The 17,355-nt window shown below is 54.3% G+C and overlaps 7 protein-coding genes across 7 annotated transcripts; all 7 read right to left on the bottom strand.

The window, feature by feature from the left end:
- Window positions 1-925: 925 nt before the first annotated feature.
- SETTUDRAFT_99250 (uncharacterized protein) lies at window positions 926-1,999 on the bottom strand (the record flags this gene model as incomplete). Its single annotated transcript, XM_008032949.1, has 1 exon — window positions 926-1,999. One exon carries the CDS (start codon window positions 1,997-1,999, stop codon window positions 926-928), a length of 1,074 nt encoding a protein of 357 aa, XP_008031140.1.
- Window positions 2,000-2,231: 232 nt separating this feature from the next.
- Window positions 2,232-3,665, bottom strand: SETTUDRAFT_166133 (uncharacterized protein). The gene is made up of 3 exons (XM_008032948.1): window positions 3,438-3,665; window positions 2,749-3,346; window positions 2,232-2,632 (listed from the first exon to the last, which is right to left on the bottom strand). Exons 1-3 carry the CDS (start codon window positions 3,592-3,594, stop codon window positions 2,461-2,463), a joined length of 927 nt encoding a protein of 308 aa, XP_008031139.1. The 5' UTR covers window positions 3,595-3,665; the 3' UTR covers window positions 2,232-2,460.
- Window positions 3,666-3,976: 311 nt separating this feature from the next.
- Window positions 3,977-5,551, bottom strand: SETTUDRAFT_174401 (uncharacterized protein; the record flags this gene model as incomplete). Its single annotated transcript, XM_008032947.1, has 2 exons — window positions 4,152-5,551; window positions 3,977-4,098 (listed from the first exon to the last, which is right to left on the bottom strand). Exons 1-2 carry the CDS (start codon window positions 5,536-5,538, stop codon window positions 3,977-3,979), a joined length of 1,509 nt encoding a protein of 502 aa, XP_008031138.1. The 5' UTR covers window positions 5,539-5,551.
- Window positions 5,552-6,919: 1,368 nt separating this feature from the next.
- On the bottom strand, window positions 6,920-8,335 carry SETTUDRAFT_24167 (uncharacterized protein; the record flags this gene model as incomplete). Its single annotated transcript, XM_008032458.1, has 1 exon — window positions 6,920-8,335. The coding sequence occupies one exon, from the start codon at window positions 8,333-8,335 to the stop codon at window positions 6,920-6,922; it is 1,416 nt and encodes a 471-aa protein (XP_008030649.1).
- Window positions 8,336-8,769: 434 nt separating this feature from the next.
- On the bottom strand, window positions 8,770-11,091 carry SETTUDRAFT_98256 (uncharacterized protein; the record flags this gene model as incomplete). Its single annotated transcript, XM_008032946.1, has 2 exons — window positions 8,770-9,901; window positions 10,130-11,091. The coding sequence occupies 2 exons, from the start codon at window positions 11,089-11,091 to the stop codon at window positions 8,770-8,772; spliced, it is 2,094 nt and encodes a 697-aa protein (XP_008031137.1).
- A 721-nt stretch (window positions 11,092-11,812) lies between these two features.
- On the bottom strand, window positions 11,813-13,741 carry SETTUDRAFT_99395 (uncharacterized protein; the record flags this gene model as incomplete). Its single annotated transcript, XM_008032945.1, has 3 exons — window positions 11,813-12,346; window positions 12,416-12,882; window positions 12,997-13,741. 3 exons carry the CDS (start codon window positions 13,739-13,741, stop codon window positions 11,813-11,815), a joined length of 1,746 nt encoding a protein of 581 aa, XP_008031136.1.
- A 1,535-nt stretch (window positions 13,742-15,276) lies between these two features.
- On the bottom strand, window positions 15,277-16,793 carry SETTUDRAFT_166132 (uncharacterized protein). Its single transcript, XM_008032944.1, has 3 exons — window positions 15,717-16,793; window positions 15,378-15,661; window positions 15,277-15,323 (listed from the first exon to the last, which is right to left on the bottom strand). The coding sequence occupies exons 1-2, from the start codon at window positions 16,771-16,773 to the stop codon at window positions 15,507-15,509; spliced, it is 1,212 nt and encodes a 403-aa protein (XP_008031135.1). The 5' UTR covers window positions 16,774-16,793; the 3' UTR covers window positions 15,277-15,323; window positions 15,378-15,506.
- Between the last annotated feature and the right edge of the window lie 562 nt (window positions 16,794-17,355).

Raw genomic sequence — 17,355 nt, 5'->3', positions numbered from 1 at the left:
CTGATGTCTTTTTTCATATCTTTCATCTCCTTCCGCCACTCTCTCATTCTCATCTCCAGCAATTCGACTTGGGCGCTGAAGACGCGGTACATGACAAAAAAGCATAGAGCGTTGAAGACTGCGCAGACAAGGCCTTCGCTCAAGAAGCTCATGATGTCTTTGTTGAACTGATTGGTTGCAATATTGGCTGATGTGGTCGTAGAAATGAGCTGGGTGGAGAGAGGTGTGCGGCATCGGTGAGAATTCGATGGAGGGGATTATTGTAACCAGGTCAGGAGCATAGGCATGCCACGAGAAATGCTGAAAGTAGATATAGTCGGCATTGATGGCAGCTTATATATCTGTGCCAGCGTTTTGGGGGCGGGCTACAGTTACCTCAACCACCTACCAAGTTGGTGTTAATTAGCTCGCCTAAACGACCGGTAATAGCATTGCGCCTCGTAAGAGAATTAAGTCCCACACCACAAGAGGAATGCCTGGATAATTAGGAGGCGTTGTTTCTTTCAGTGGCTCGGTATTCCATTACCTAAGGGGTTGCCAAGACACGAATTTGCCTCATAGAGGGAGAAAATGCCGCAATTTACGACTGACGATCGTGGTTACCAAGCAGCAAAAAGGAATACTGATCAAACGTGGGTTGCTTGGTGGATTCGTCGACAAGAAAAGAAGATGGCGAATGTGCTGTCTGGTACGAGTCAATCCTGGTGCAATCAGCGGCTTGAGCAGCGCTGACAGCTATAGAGCCAAACCACACCGAGTGGAAATGGAGTCTGTTCGTGGGCGGCATGTGGCGATTTGCTAGCAGAGTCGGGAAACTGGCCATGGCTCCAGATATGGCCAATAGGTGCATATTGGTATCATGATTGAATTCAAAACAACTTTTTTTTTCAAAATCTCCAAAAGGTTCATATCAGGACAAGCACATTTACAACCTCTTGCAGATGTCGTCAATAATCTCCTCCGTCTTGGCCTTGCCGCCCATATCGGGGCTCAGCAGCTTGGCCTCCTCGAGGTTGGCATCAACAGCCTGGTAAATCTTGGCGGCCGCCTCCTCCTCGCCGATGAACTCGAGCATGAGGGCGGTGGAGCGGATGGTAGCAATTGGGTTTGCAATGCCCTGGCCCTCGATGTCGGGGGCGGAGCCGTGGCAGGGCTCGCCAATGACGAAGTCTTTGCCGACATTGGCAGAGGGGACGAGGCCGAGGGAGCCGACGAGGGCGGCGGCGCCGTCAGAGAGGATGTCGCCGTAGAGGTTGGGCGCGACGATGACGTCGTAGTCTTGGGGTTGGCGGAACAGTTTGTAGACCATGGAGTCGACGATCTGCTCCTCGACGCCGACCATCTGGTACTTGGCGTCCTGCAGGGCACGACGCGACGTTTCGCGGAAGAGGCCGTCGGTTTGCGACAGGACGTTGGACTTGTGCGTGATGGTGACGAGAGGGCTGCTGTGCATGGAGCTGCCGCCAGCGTCCCTCACGCGCTGCCTGCGCAGCGCAATGTCGCCAGCCATGGCGGCAATGTTGAACGACGCCGTCTCGGAGATGCGCTTGATGGCTTCGGCAATCTTGGAGCCGTCAGGGGCAGTGTATGTCTTCTCCTCCTTGACGTAGAGATCTTCCGTGTTCTCGCGCACAATGACCAGGTCCACGTCGCGCACGGCGCCCCTGACGCTCTTGACGGGCCGCACGTTGGCGTACAGCTTCATCTTCTTGCGCAGCGCCACAATGGGGCTGGAGTATCCCTTGGTCTGCACTGTGGGCGAGCTGACGGCGCCGAACAGGGCGCCGTCGCAGTCCGACTTGAGCGCCTCGACCGTCTGGTCGGGGAGGGCGGCGCCCGTCTTCTGGAACGTCTCCCAGCCAGCCTCATGGTGCGAGAAGGAGAAGCGGAGGCCGAGTGACGAGGGCAGCGCCTCGAGGATGCGGCGGCCGGCGGGGATGACTTCGCGGCCAATGCCGTCGCCGGGGATGAGGCCTATCCTCAGCGTACGTGCGGCCATGTTTGGGAACTGTGACACAACGCAAAAGTCGCGGCGGAGGGGCTGGCAGGTGGGCTGGCGGGGAGAGGCGTGGGGGGAAATTCTGGGTGTTGCACTTGGAGTTGCAGTAATAAAGCAGGCCGAAGTTCGGACGTCTGGCCTTGGCAGCGCCAATCCCAATGCGGCCTAGCCAGCAACGGCGCTGGTGTTGGCGCCCTCTCCCCTCCATCACATGGAGAACATATACACACACATATATATATATCTATATCTATATATACTTCAAACAGATAGCCCCATGCCGCCAGACGCAGGTACAGCTAGCGCCTATAGTAGTGCATACAGTAGTGCCGTCTAACCCCGCCACAGCCGTCGCCCATATATAACTCGCCCCAGTACCATAACGCCGCGCTGATTCAGACCCTGCCCTATCACTCTGCCACCCTCGAAGAGAAAAAAAGAAAGAAAACGCCGGGCGTAAATTAGTCCAGTTCGTCTTGGTGACCATTCGTGTCTTCGTCCTTCGTCCCATGCACCTCTTCAAACTTCTCCTTGGCGTCCTCGACGCCGTCCTTCTTGGCTTGTTCTGTCGGCACCAGCTCAATCACCACCACAAAGAGCTCTTGGTTCGTCTCGCGGTTTTTGAGCACGTATCTAAGCGTGTGCGAACTGATTAGTAACCATCAAGTCAGCCCCCAAATCCCTATCCAAGCAAAATGCTGCAGAACCCCCATGTGGAGCAAGCTACAGGGAAAGTGGGCAATACATACCGCAGCGGCTGCCCGTCCCAGTGTCGGATCATGGAGATGTTGGGAAGCCCGTAGCCGATCTTGAGCGCAAACTCGTTAAAGTCCAGGTACGGGTTGAAAAAGTCGCACATGTACTCGCGGCCGGCCTCAAAGGTAAAGTCATCGCGGTTCTGTTGGGTCAAGAAGAACTTTTGTCGCGCGCCTGGCTTGTCGGGCACGCCCTTTGCTTTCCTGATGTCCATTCCGTCGCCATCTGCGCCTTCTTCGTAAATGGCCGCCTCGCCTTGTTCTGATGCATCGCCAGGCTTTTCCTCTTCGTTCTTGGCCCCGATGCGCAATACGTTGATCGACGACAGCAGCGCGCCGTACAGATACGGCTCGTCGGCGTACACATCGCCGTCCAGTCCTGGATCAATCCACCACTTGACTATGCCAAACGCCTTGTCGAACAGCGGCGGCAGCCGATCGCGAATTGGGTGGTCAAAGTCGTTTCCGAACACGAGCTTGTCGCCGGCAATGTCGCTCCTGGGCGTAAAGGAAAAGGATATCGAGTAACGATCGTAGACATGTTGCGGCGTGGAAAAGTAGGGCGACGTCGCTGGTGAGCCCTCGGGCAGGCCTTTGTTACAGCGTTAGCCGTTGTGGGCATACTTTGGCATACTCTTTTTTTTATGGGCCTTGTCTGAGGGGCGCACGTGGGGCAGACGTACCCCGGAAGTCTTTGATGCGCATGTGTAGCTTTGCGTCTATGAGGTCCGAGGTTATGCGCACCGGCCTTTCGCTGTTGACAGGAACAGGGTCGTGCTGGGCCACATCGTATGTGGGGCCTGCAGTGACGCGCAGTATGTACTGCTCGTGGCTCGCCATGGTGTTTTTGCTATACTTTACATGTATATCCTGTTTGCAAACGGCGAGGATTCGGTGGAAACGAGTTTGTGAAATCAAAAGCTGTCGCCGCTTGAATTTTGGTGATTATGGGCGATGACGTTCCGAAGCGGGCATGAACAGGAACAGGGACTTGTGCCACTAGTCCCTCTTGGGACTGGCGCATTCTGCCCAGCAGATCATCCGAGGCCGAGCCCGCCTCGCTCGTCGCTCAGCGTTAATTGATATACATGTATAAATATGGATAAATATATATATATATATATATACATACGGACATAGATACATGCTCTATTCAATTATATACACGACACTACAATGTAGAGTGCCCGATCAAGCGCATCAACGCTGCAGTGTCCCAAGGCTAAACCCTCGTCAAAGCATCAATGTCCACTCGCTCGTAAAAGGACACGTGACCAAACGTCTCCCAGTACTGCGCTATCCGGTCATGCGAAATCAAAATGAGCTGCGACGGCATGTAGTTGTCTGGTCAAGAGTTAGCAAACGAAGATGCTTGTAGAGCCTTCAGAGCAACCCACCGTCTCGGAAACCCGTGGCTGCGATGTGTCCCACGCTCCGGACAATGCGCGCGCCTTTGAAGATCTCCTCATCCGCAACCCGCAACAAGCCACCCGGTCCAATATCAGGCGCAATAAATGTGTATTCGCCCCGAGGAATATTCGGGTCCCCAGTCAGTTTGACAGCCTCGATGCGGCCACGATAGACGCCATCGTCGTCTGGCGATGTACTTGGCTGGCCAAGAGCCTCGGCTGAGCGTTGGTGATACGTTGCCTGAAGCGTGGCCACGCTGTCTTCCAGATCGTCTGCAGTTTGCATCTCGTCCTCGCTCCGGTCTGAACTCGCTGCCTCGGTGGGCGCCGTGGTCCAAGACCCGCTGCTGCTCACGCTCCCATCGCGCTCGCTCGCCCGCAGAGCCCACTCTGCTCGCTCGGGCAGAGGCCTGGGCTTGTCGGGCTGCATAATGGCCAGGAATTCGCAACCATGTCCAGCATAGTCGCCACACCAGATGCCCTGCCATGGTTTCTGTGCAGTCGGCGTATAGCACTCCTCGGGCAGTGTCGCCCACGTGGTGATGTCCTCACCGATGCGCATGTTGAGTCGTATTGACTGCGTCGAGAATTGCATCCACTTGCGCAACCGGAAAGTCCAAGTAGAGAGCTCGTCGAGCTGGCCGGGCTTTTGGCCCGTTTGCGCAAAGCCCGACGGTGGCTGGTCATTGCGTGTACGCTGGGCACTGGGTAGTGTGAGCGGGGGCCATACGGGCGTCGCGTCGGTCGTGATGTGTTCCGGCCAGGGTCTGGTTAGCAGGAGCTGCGAGTACAGTGCCGCGTGTCGAGACAAGTTCATGGGGATTTCCTTTTGAAGGCGACGGCCCGCTGGTCCTACGGCTTCTTCGTAGGCGTCCTTGTTCAGCCGAATCACTGGCGCATTCAGGTCCAGCTGCACACGTGGACTAAACGTGTGGATGATGGCATCGGGGTGTATGTCCCACGACAACGATGCCAGTATTCGCCGCTCGGCAACCAGCGCATACGCCTCAATCGCATCCAGCCTATGGTCGTAGCGCGCGACAATGAGCTTGCCCGTGTGCGCGTTGTCGGCGAACCAGATCTTCCGTCGAGCAATGAACCAGTAGGGATGGTGTTGCCTGTACAGGCCTTGCCATGTCAGATGTGCTGGCTTGGACACGGGGCCCGACACCTGGGCCTGGACAATGTGCTGCCAGATAACGTCTTGCTGCGTGTGCTCGTGCAAAGCCCTGCTCACAAGGCCGGCCGAGAGGAGATCTGATATGCTGAGGTAACTGAGGATGTGTTGAACCAGCTCCGAGGGCAGGCTTAGCAGAGGAGTCGCCGTTGTGTGGGGGGCTCCTGTCTGCCCGTGGCATAGTACATCTGGCTCCATCTTGGACAACAACAAAAAAATGCAGGCACACGTGCCTTGAAGGGGTGGAAATGCAACGGTATTAATATGATTAGCCCTTGTCCGCAACGGGGGCGCGCCCACACCTTCCCAGCTTCGCCTAGCTGCGTCGAGATTGGCGCAGTCAAGCAACGAATACGAGCTGCTATGCACGATCGGGATGCGCTCGCGAATCTTGTCACCAACAAGGACCTGCTCTTTTCGGGGCGCCTGATGCAGATGAGCGATATCGGGAGATGCGGCGCAAGGATCGGAGACCTGGGTATGTGTATGTAAGAATAACGGCAACAGGGGCAGGGCAGCCAGCAAGAGTGGCGGCGGCGGTGGTGGTGGTGGTGGTGGTGATGGAGGCGGCGGCACCGGATGAGACAGAGAGAAAGAGGCAAGAAGCGAAAAGAAAGGGAGCAGACAAGGATGATATAATTATTAACAGACAGCCGAGAATCTATGTATGTATGTATGTAGGCATGGAATGGCAGAGTGCGCAGAGAGAGAAAGATTGTTCCAGCCAGAAACAACGACAGCATGACGAGCTTGCGCACTGGCACGCGTGGGCGGCGCGCTATTCCTTGTCTGTACTAGCGCTGCGCCGCCACCGCTAACCAGGTGGCTTTTGTGGGGTCTCGACAACCTCACCTCCTTCACCGACACGCATCCTCCATCCATCCGCCATCCGCCATCCGCCATCCGCCATCCGCCATCCATCGCCCGTCATCCCTCATCCATCCATCCCTCGCGTGCGTCACCGGATGCTTCTCGTCGCCCGCCGCCATCCATCCGCCACGCGGCATCTCGGGCGCCGTCGGGCAATTAATCCTGCCATGGCTGCGCTATTGAAGCCGCATGGCTGACTTGCCCACCCCAGCACTAGCAGCCAAAGCGTGTATACTAACTCCAAACGCCCCCCCTTTTTCCCATCCCGGCTGCACGGCTCCATTGCTTCGTATCCACCCCCGACTCAGGCAGACACAGTAACGTCCGCACGGTTGCTCGACCATGCCAACGGTGTCCCTTTTAGCATGTCTCGGACCGATAGCCCACCGCACCGCCAACTGCTTCTCGACTTACCTTGGGCCTTGCCTGCATGCGCCTCGCTTTTTGCGACATGCACATGCGCGAGACTTGGGGTCGAGACCCCCTCCCCCCATACGCTGTACGGTTCCTGTCACACCGACCCCTTCCTTCACCACTGCCATGCACGGCCCTAGCGCCGAAACCACCTGCACCACCTGTCGTGCTTCACATCGCCAGTCTCTTCTTCAACCTCGGCTTCATCTGTATGTATTCGCCATCCACACGGCCTACCGCTCATCAGTAAACATCTGCCAAAATGGATGCCTCATCTGCCCGTGTTCCTTTCATTCTACTCAAACATGAAAAAGTCGTCCTCATCCCATTCACTGGGAAGCCCCAAGTCAAGGCCTGCGCAAGGGAGAAGAGCATTGTCGGGGCTGGCGTTAGGTTGATCGCATTGGCTTGGAAGTCCCATATCAAGGCCTGCACTTGGGAGAAGAGCATTGCCGAGGCTGACGTTGGCCCTGTCGCTGCTGTATGATGGGTTGTGAGCCTGGACGACTTGCAGCTCCTCTGTCTCTGTACCTCGAGGCTCCTCTTGAATCAGTCTCGCCTGAGCATCACGCGGATCGTTGGTCCAGTCCATGGGTGGGGCACGAGCCTTCACACGCGTGCTGTCGAGATCGCGCATCGATTTGCTGTACCAGCCATCCCATGTCTTGTGAGCCTTGTCGAGTTTGCCGTCTCTGAAAGCCAACTCTTCAATCTTGGCACAGACGCGCTCTTCCTTGCGCTTGATGGCGTCTTCGAGGTCGCGACGCGAAAGGCCTTCGCGGCAGCATCTATGGGCGCTGGCTTTGCATTTACCGTCTCCACCGCATGGCATGTCGAGATGAAGACACATATACATGTCGGCAGTTTTCTTTGGGTAAGATGCCAGGTCTCGTGAGGGGAGTTCGGGGCAGGGGACGACATCGTTTTTCGTCTGTTCACCGCTCGTGTCCGGCATGTGTTTTTTGGGTCGCTTCTGACGTTGTGGCTGCTTGCTCTTGCGGGCGGCCGTGTAGTCATCCCAGGCAGCGAGCTTCTGCCATTCAGGATCCGTCGGCTTGCGGAACTTGTTTCCCAGTAGGTATTGTGCATCAATCATGTCTTTCTGCGACAAATAGCGCTCATGATCCGCCTCGGCCTTCTTCTTCCTTTCTTCTCGACGCTGCTGCTCAACCTCCCATGGAACCTTTTTAGGCGGCTGGCGATTTTTGTTGGCAGCATCTTGCGATGCAAGTTTCTTCTGGCTTTGTGGCAATCCTGGTGAGCCCCCTGTATCCAGTGGAGGGTCGGTAAGGATATCAACGGGCCATGTCTGTTGCAAAACAATGTCCTTGAAACGTTGAGTATGCTCGGCTCGACTCCCATTCTGCGCATCAGCAAATTGGGCGTACCACTGCTTCTCCTTTTCAGCAACTTGGTCGCTCATTTCTCCAAGCTCGCGCAAAGCATTACTGTATAAACGAGACGTAGGATGGTTATGGAGCAGGACGCGACCGAGGTCGCAAAGCTGCACGTATAGTTGGTGCCGCTCTCGAGGTGCCAGACAGCGAACGGTCCAGGCTTCGCTGGGCAGATACAGGCGGTGGCCTTGTGGATGGCGGTAAACGAAGCCGGGATGAATTGAGGGTACGAGGGGAGGGGGAGCTGCGTGCAGGTCTTGCATGGCATTTTCCAACCATGCCTGGGCGTTGTCGACAGTTGGGGGATACGCCATGTTTTGGACGGGCGTTTGAGCGAGGTGAGCCGTGGTGCTTGGGGTGTCGGGTTGAAATGCAGATTGGATGAATGGGTGGTTAGTATGGTATGGATATATGAGCTGAGGGGTTCTCAGGTTGCAAGGCACAGTGAATTGCGTGGGCTAACGGATGCAGGCAAAAGAGTGAAAGATGGGCAAGTGGTGAGATGCCCGCATTTATACAATGTGCACGACGACTGGGGCTTTGGGCAAGACACGGCTACCGCAGCAGATGGTGTCCATGGTGCACCTATCGCCTTGCCGTCAAATCATCGCAGTGGAGAGTGCGTGTCATTGCCGGGAATGGGATTGGTCTCGGTTCAGCACCCTGCTGAGACAGGTCACGTGCGGCTTTTCCCGACCAGTCGTGGCAGACGTTATCCAAATACGCACCGCCAGTCATTCAATCGTCTTCATTGCTTCATGCAGCTATCTATCGCAAGCGTCACCACATGCAACACTATCTTCTCACAGGCTGCAAATTGGGAAGCATCGATGCCCCAGGTCTTCTTCTCTTTTTCATAGCGTGCCTTGGCCATGTCGAACTTGTGGTGCAGCTCTCCGAGCCAAGGAAACATTGCGCCCTCTCCCTGAGTCTGTCTCACCTTGACCCGGCACAAGTTGATTACGCGCACCAAATCCGCCCAGGCAATGAGTCTGAGAAACACCTCGTTACATACAAAGAGATGACTCCGAGCCGACGGCCTCCATCCCACGAACAAGCTGACGACGGGCTGGACCACGCCTGCAAACCAATCAGGCTGGGCACGATTTGCCTCCCAAAGACGCATAATTTCGTCCGTGTGCACGGCAACATAGTCCTTGATGATACGGAGCTGCGCCGCTGCCGCCACTTCTTCCGACTTGCATTCGATCGTGTCGGTCCGGTGTGGGAACTGAACAGACAATGCTGGTTGTATCGGGTTGACTTGCGAGCCAAAGATGGCTTCGCGGTCATCATCGACGCGGTTCCATAGCGTTCTCCGGCACAGCGTCAGGCGGCACACTGGACACTTGGCAAACTCCTGATCTGCTTGGCGGAAGCTCTGGAGAAGACAGGCCTTGTGAAGCGAATGGCCGCAGCCAGGAAATGTCAGCATGTACTCCTCCTCATGGGGTCGACGGGGTTGTCTGCACTGCTGACAATCGCTTTCCAGTGCAGGCGACTCTTGGGCCCTAAGAATGAGGCGACGAATATACTCGTCTTGGTCATGGATCGTAGACTCGGCATATTGGAGCATCTGTTCTACAAGTAAGCTCAGTGCAGGAGAGTTGTCGGTGCTACTCGACCTACGCTTGGCCTTTGCATCCAGCTCCGACGCAGTGTCCCACTGGCGACCCTCCAGGTTCTTCAGCGTTGGTGTATGTTGCTGCCGCGGTACGTCTCCAGTCAGCTCCGTAATGCGATGGGTCATGGGCAGCTCTGCTTTGGGTGCACTGAATAGTCCGTCATGCTCATCGAAACCGTATGGAATCTGAGCGTAAGGATTATACCAATCGTAGTTGCTCGATGGCAGCTTCTCGTCTTCCTTCCCAACTGCTTCTCTCTTTTTTTCTTGGAGATATTCGTCGTAAGCAAAAGGGTTTGAATGGTGGCTGTTGTCCTCACACACTTTGGACACGTGACGGTTAGTTTCATACAAGCCATCAACATTTGCTTGGGCTGCAGCGCCGAATGCAGGGGCTTCCGCGCCTGGTGCATTTCTCTCGTTGCCGGCCGCAATGGGTTGCTGCTTGTGGTTGTTATATTGTGACTTACCGATTGGAACAGACTGCATTTCCTTTTGCGCCGAGCGCGCGTCAACAACCGTGTCGACGCGAGCAATCCTTGGTTTTGGTATATCTTGTTTTCGCTTCGCAATCGGAATGCCTGCATTGCGCTGTATCTCGGACCAGCAAGTCGACGTTGTGGAGAGAATAGACGCATTCGACGAAGAGGTGCACTGCTCCGTCGAGGGAGTTCCTCTCGCATCCCATGTTTCTGTGGGTGAAGAGAATGTCGCACCCAGTGGTGTGCTTATATCGGAAGACAATCCGTTGCCACTCCGCCACGTCGAGGCGCGCGCGTTCTGCCAGACCTGCCGTGGCATCTCTGGATCCTGCTGCACTGCAGGGCGTTTCTGTTCCATCGGAAAGCGAGGAGCTGACGGCTGGGCACATGTTTGAGTACCACCCCCCCTCTGAATCAGTCCTGTATTTTTCTGCGCCGTACGCGGCCGCGGCTGAGGCGACCGCTCAGACTGGGGATGCGCTTCGGATGCATACGGAGGTGGAATATCATCCTCACCACTCCTCCACTCTGTTCTCGTCACCTCTTCCATATCTCTGTTCGAGCAAAAGAACTCTGCACACCGCTCTGTAATCTCCGGATGCTGGGGTGTGCCGTGGCTGTGCCCATGCGGCCGCTTACAGCGACACACAAGGCTCTTGTCCGCATTCGCATAATGGAAATCGTCTACCTCGACGCCTTGTTCTTTCCACTGGTCTTCGCGCAGTCGGCGCCACCGTACGAAATCTCCAATCGAGCATGTGTTCAGGTGATGGCGGTTCATGTACAGAATCAGACTTGCGTTCAGATGTTTCGACTTCTTTGCCACTGCCATTGTCCGTTCCCAGTGGTTTTTGGGGTTACTGCATCGACAGACGCGCGTAAAATCCCAACCGACATAGTGCAGCACCCGTTCTTCCATGGGTACTCTGAGTGAGTCGCGTGGCCGGACCTCGATTTCCTTCATGTTTCGGTGGTACCGCAAGGCGGGGCCCCGCTCTGCCACTGCGGTGACCATCTCGATGAAATGGATGGATAGGGACTTGTAGATACCCGGGTGGTCGGGTCTTGTTGACGATGTGAAAGCCACAGATGACTGCTCGGTTGAGTACTCCCACTTCAAGGCTAGTCGAGTCAAGGTAGAAATGTTCGAGGTGCGTGGGTAGAAGAAGGGGTTGCGCTTCTCTTTGGCGTCTGAACAATGCGACAAAGACGGTCGACTATCACAATGCGCTTTGTTTGAGTCCACATTATTGCCATATACAAGCACGTGGTCCTTCACAATGCTGTTGTCAAAAGCCAGTGTGTACTGACATTGTTTTGCCACAGCACTTGCATGCACTGGAACACTTCACAATGACCACGACGGAAGCAGAATAATGCACACATGTGCACCTTTTGATGCCTTTGTCAACAAGACGTTTCTTCTGAAAGATACACAGAAACTGGTTATGTTGGTTTCAAATCCAAACCGTTGCTGTCCTGTCCTAGGCACTTGCTTTGATATGTTGTGACCTCTTTTTGCATTTCTGTATCCAAGCAAGACATGTAACATACGGCCACCGTCAGCATTCGAATACATTTCGACCATTGCCCAAGAGTCCAAGCCATGTCTAATGAATGGCTTGCAGACTACTATTGACTGCGCCACAGAGTCAAACGTTAATGCAGAACAAGAAACACCATCCCTAAAGCCCTTCTCCATCTTCCTCAAAGAGATGATCCAAGCCATCACCTTCTTCTTCTTCTTCTTCGCAGTCCTCAAAAAGATCATTCAAACCATCGTCATCATCAAAGGCTTCCACCCCATCTTCACCCTGCACAGCAGCGGTCTGCTCAGATTCGCCCATCTCTCCCTCTGCTCCACGCTCGGTTGTCTTTCCAGCAAATACAGTCTTCTTGGCGTTTTTGGAAATTTCTGGATTTCTATCCGGTATACCATATGGCTCACCCCTGCCCAGGACATCTCGCTGCTCTGCAGACAGCGACATACCTTGAACCTGCAGATGCTTGATGTTCCACCAATTGTCAAATCGCTCCCAATCAGGGTACTTCTTCATGCTCTCGATACGACGGCAGTATCTATACTCGCGGTCGTACTTTTTGAGTGCTGCCTCGATTTCCTTGCCATGCGCTCCTTGTGCAGCGCGTTCGTTGTGTGTGCATGCGGACCATGTATCTGACTCTTTCGCGACAAGAGTGCCCACTTCCAAGGTCTTCTTCTGAGAAGGCATGACATCGCATCGCATGTCATTTTTCTCTCCACCCAAAGCCCCTGCATCGGGAATCACATCCCCCTGTTCCTTTGCCTTTGTCTTCTTCATCTCCTGGGTAACCTTCTTTGTCTGCTCTCCTCCCGTCTTCGACCTCTTCCTTGGTCCCTCCTCTTCCTGTTGCTCTTCTTCTGCCTTTCTCTTCGCCACACTCTTTTCCTGTTCATTGTGACCAAATCGATTATTTTTACCATAGTCTCTGTTCCATGTCCTGTGGCTTGGGTGGAGCTGTCCTTTCTGTATGAGGCGTTCCACCTTCCCTCTCCACGTCGACAAGTCTTTGGAAATCGAAGCAAGCATTTGCTTTCGATTCAGACCGTCACGACAGCAAGACCTACCCGTGTCAAAGGGGTGCCGGCACTTGTAGCGTTTGGTGTCCGGATGGGGTGTGTAGTCGAAGATGCTGTCTAAAGGGTATTCTGGGACGGCGACTTGGTCAAGGGGGTGTTTGACTTTGTCTGGGCTGATTGTTTCCGCCGGGTTTGCTTCATGTGGCCCGGATTCGTGATTCTCTTTCCAATATGCAGCTTTGACCCAACCTCGTGTTTGTTTGTCCACCTGGCCTTTGCAGAATGCTTCGATCTCGTTTTTCTTCTCACGATACGACTTTTCGCAATCATCCCTCTGAGCTTTGCGGATTATTGTGGGTTTTTTTCTCGCAGCTTGCTCGGTTGGCGTCTTCTCATCAGGTGAGGGTCCGTCCACAAAGTCCTGATAGCCATTCGTGATCGACCAAGGATTGCGTTTTTCAAATTCTTGCAGCTCTTGTATCATCAGCTGCGTGATGGTTGTTTGTACAGACTGTTCTCTCAAGACGCTACTGAGATGCGCGACTTTTTCTTCGTCAGTACCTTTCTTGGACCTAGCCACCCAAGCTTGCTCGTTTTGGAACAGAGTAGCACGTAATCTTGTAATATTGCTCCAGATATCTTGGTATTCATCGCTAATTTGGTCATACTGAATCATCCTACGCGCCAACTTTGCCATGTGTGTATAGGCAATCAATCGTTTTGTTGGGGACAGAGATCGCAGAAGCCAAATATCGCTTGGTATTAACATTTGGTCCGTAATGTCTTTGCGGGCCCCGATTGAAGTCACCTTGGGGCTTATAGCGGGAACAGCGGAGAATTTTCGGTTTTCAATGTCGGGTTTTGCATTTATGACCCACTGCTTCTGGATAGCGTAGAGCCTCTTTCGGGCGCATTCGGTGGACTCGGTGGACTCGGTGGACTCGGATTCGGGCTCAGCGGACTCGACGGACTTTGTATCATTTTGAGAGTCTCTTCTTGAGGGTTTAGAAGAAGTACGAGGCGGTTCGGTCGTTAGAGGTTGGTACGGGGGCATCGAGTCTGCGAGTCGCTTCTGGTCCTGCTCAAGCTTCCTCAATATAACTTTTGAATGCGCCATGAATATTGGTTTGATACGAACCTGGAAGATCTTGGCCAGTGCAGCTTCTTGAGCAGGCGCGGGCTGGGCCATCTGGTGAGCTTGTGGATAAGCGGCAGTGACCTGCTGAGGCCTCCCATTTCCCACAGGGGGTCCTCGTGCATCCGTAAAGTAAGGATTTGAGCGCATTCGTTCATTATCACTGTGATTATTATTGTTACTCGACGGGTATCCTGCAGGGACCCTCTGATGGCTCCTTGGGGAGATATGAGCCTCGTCTCGACGCGGACGCTTCGACGCCTCGTTGGGTTCATGCTCACTCGGGCGCTTACTCGAACGCGCCATCGTTGTGAAGTCTTGCTATAGAATGAACAGTGTAGTTTGTGCAAGCTGTAAAGAGTGTGAAGGGTTGGGGTAGTGAGATCGGGATGGTGAACTGGAATCCAATCGATTTACTGCTATGGTGAGATTCTGGAGGCGATGTGGGGCAAAATACACATTCCTTAAGAGGTGTAATTGGGTGCACGTGCATTGTAGACTTTGCGCTGTTGTCGCACAATACATTCACCCTCTCCTTTGTTTGATTAGCTAATGTGGGCCCGGGCCTCCTCTCTTCCTGCCCGTGACTGCGGGGCACCCACCAGCTGATCAGATACAACCATTTCATTCAAGCGGCATATTGCTCATCATTTTCAGTGCAGACACTTACAGAGACCTCCTCCATCAGGACCTGGTACGAATTCGAAGCCAGGGGGGAGGCAAGTTGCGTTCCCAGCTGTTCAATGCTGATAGTTGATCCGTCAATGACAAGTGTGGCAGCATTGAGTGCAGCTTCGCTCTCAAGTAACTGGATACTTTTTGTAGCATCTACCACTATGAAAGATCCCGAGTCATCGCGTGGGACGGTATGACTGCCGAATGTGGTCACTTGGCCTGGTCGAAGCTGCGTAGCCATTTGACCGAGTTTGATAGTCGTCCCCCTATTACAACTGGGTTTGCCCGGGATTCAGTAGTGATTAGGGTCAATGCTATTGCCTTCGCTCTGTCGACTACCGCAAAATCTGCAGATGTGTAAAAAGAAACCGGGACGCCGGTCATCGTTGTATGTAGGCCTGGGCGAATTCCACTTGCCGCACCGCTGACGACTATTACAGATCTGAAGTGCTGATTTTCTCATCAGCCTGTAATGCCACTACAGGAAGGCGAAGACATGGACAATCTGGAATCCCATATCATTCCCATACTTCCTCGTGACAGCAATGCGACATCTGAACGGTTGCACGGCTTGCCAGGCGGTGCGGCCAAGAAAGGATGCATGGGATGCCGATAGCAGCATTTACGGAATGCCGACAGCGAGCGATGGGGAGCGATGAGGAGAGATGAGGAGAGAAGAGGCAAGTGACGGCGATGGAAGGGAAGGGCTGACCAAAAGGCGCTAGTGCCCTGAGTGGGTCAAGTCATGTGCTGGAAACAACAATGATACCATATAGTTGATTGAACGGAAATACTGCGACATTTTTGTTTTAGAGTCGAGCTGGTACTGTGTTTTTTTAGTTGGTTCAAGATGGAAAAGGATGCAAAGATGGGTGCTCACGTGATGTGGCCATGGGAGCTAGCAGCGCCTTCCGCTTGCAGCAGCCTCTACTCACTGATACACAACATGACGACCTCAACAACACACGGAGACAGACTCTTCTTCTGAACCATTCAAGAAGCCCTCGTTTCAAGCCAGCTCCAGCTCAATCAGAGAATCCAGACTCTGCCGATGTCGCCAGATGCCAGTCACCTTCAGGCCCGCACCCTCGTACATTTTGCGATGCTCCTCTTCGGTGCGGTGCCGTGCTCCCAGACTGCCCATCAATTCCCAATCAAGGCACGCTGTGTCTTTGTTAGGGAGACGATTTAGCACATGCAAGACAAGGGCATGACTTACTCTGCGCCCAATGCGCGCCACGGCTCGGAACCACAAAGTCGTTGACCAGAAGCTTGGAGTATCCCTTCTTCATGGCGGGGACAATGGACTTCAGGATATGCGTATTTACCTGGTCGTTCCAGTCCTGGATGATGGAATGGAGATAATATGCGCGCGCGCCTTTTACCGGCTGCTCGGTCATGAAATCATGCGCCATCTTCTCTGTTCCAGCGCCCAGCTGCGCAAGCTCGACAATCTCTGGCCGGTCTTGCAGCACCAGCGACCCGGGGAGTTTTCCTTCAAAGGCAACTCTGAGCCCCTCGACATCGTGGCCTGAGCCGCCGCCGACGTCGACGAGGAATGGCGCATCCTTCTCAGCCCCGGCAAGCAGCCTCTCCTCGACAGGATAGTAGTCTCTATGGAACCAGCGCGGCCGGCCCTGACTCCACGACTCCATCATGCCCGCGAACCGCCGGCCCATTTCCGGGTTCTGCTCAAAATACTCAAAGTAGTGGCGTCCCTTGCAATGGTAGCAATGCTGGAACGGGGCATCGAGGCCGGAATCAGGACATTTCCAGTCGCGCTGTTCAAAGTACGACTTGATGCATTGGTGCACGGGCTGGAAGTTTTCGGCAATGTACAGGATCGAGTCCTGGTACGACTGTTGGGCAAAGGCAGAAGAGGTGCGCGTGCTGGCAAAGGTGCCTGGGCCCGTCTCGCGCACCGTGTGCATGGCAGCGAGATGGCGCAGCATGCGGCCGACGAGGATGGCGTCTACGTTCTTGTCGCATTTGCTGGCGATTTCCTCGATGGTGGCGCCCGTCTCTGGCGTGTCGCGCATGGTCTGGAAGAGCTTCACCTCGGCCGCCATCCACAGGATGTTGAGATGGGCCGGCTGCGCCCACAGCAGCTCGAGCATGTTCTCCGAGGGGTGGCTTATTTCCGCAATCAGGCTCCTGCACGCGTCGAGCAGCCCTTCCCGTGCGCCCGGGGCCCCGTTTCTGAAGCCATCGCTGAGCTGCGCGACGCTTTCGAGGAGCTCCAGAGCAGCCGTGGTGCGGGTGGCATCTGCGGCCATGATGGAGCTTTGGTTCTGCGAGGGGGATGTCGATATTATTTGGAGAAGAAGGATCGGCCGTGCCCAGCGGCGGGCGAGGGGCCCCTCGCCCGGGTAAATGCTTGCCGAGAAGCAGGGCACAAGCAGAAGTGGGAGCGGGTGGCAAGAGTGGATCATCTGGCATGGAAGCGCTGCCGCCGATGCGATGCAGAGAGGGCCATATTAGCCATGGGCCATGGTTCTTTGTGTGCTACGATGCATCCTCACCATCGCCTGCAGAACGTTCAGGCCTCTCCACCTTGATCCCCCCCCCCGGCTAGTCCTTCCTCGGTCCCCAGGTCCTTGTCTGACGCCCACATTAGGCAAAAGTTATTCGTCCTACCACTAAGCGGCTATCTAGCCTACTACTTAGCAGGGGTCTACATTAGTGTAAGCGCATCTAAACTATATAGAGTTAGCACTATAATATAATAACTTAGTACTAAATATTATAACCAACTTAGTAATTGGATAATACTTATCTAGTATAAAAGCTTAGTATTTTTACTCTAAGTAAGCTAGTAGCTTTTAAGACACTTATACCATTACTATATAATATATATA

The sequence above is a fragment of the Exserohilum turcica genome (genome assembly GCF_000359705.1).
Source record: "Exserohilum turcica Et28A unplaced genomic scaffold SETTUscaffold_8, whole genome shotgun sequence".
NCBI classification, from domain to species: Eukaryota; Fungi; Ascomycota; class Dothideomycetes; order Pleosporales; family Pleosporaceae; genus Exserohilum; species Exserohilum turcicum.
This window is presented reverse-complemented; position numbering and strand designations above follow the sequence as displayed.

What these genes read in the sequence shown, in the direction of transcription:
- SETTUDRAFT_166132 (XM_008032944.1), bottom strand. Translation starts at nt 16,773, where the DNA reads ATGGCCGCAGATGCCACCCGCACCACGGCTGCTCTGGAGCTCCTCGAA. An exon ending in TGGCGCGCATTGGGCGCAGA is followed by an intron (nt 15,662 to 15,716) that starts GTAAGTCATGCC and finishes ACAAAGACACAG; the next exon opens with CGTGCCTTGATTGGGAATTG.
- SETTUDRAFT_166133 (XM_008032948.1), bottom strand. Translation starts at nt 3,594, where the DNA reads ATGGCGAGCCACGAGCAGTACATACTGCGCGTCACTGCAGGCCCCACA. An exon ending in GCGCATCAAAGACTTCCGGG is followed by an intron (nt 3,347 to 3,437) that starts GTACGTCTGCCC and finishes GCTGTAACAAAG; the next exon opens with GCCTGCCCGAGGGCTCACCA. An exon ending in TGGGACGGGCAGCCGCTGCG is followed by an intron (nt 2,633 to 2,748) that starts GTATGTATTGCC and finishes GCACACGCTTAG; the next exon opens with ATACGTGCTCAAAAACCGCG.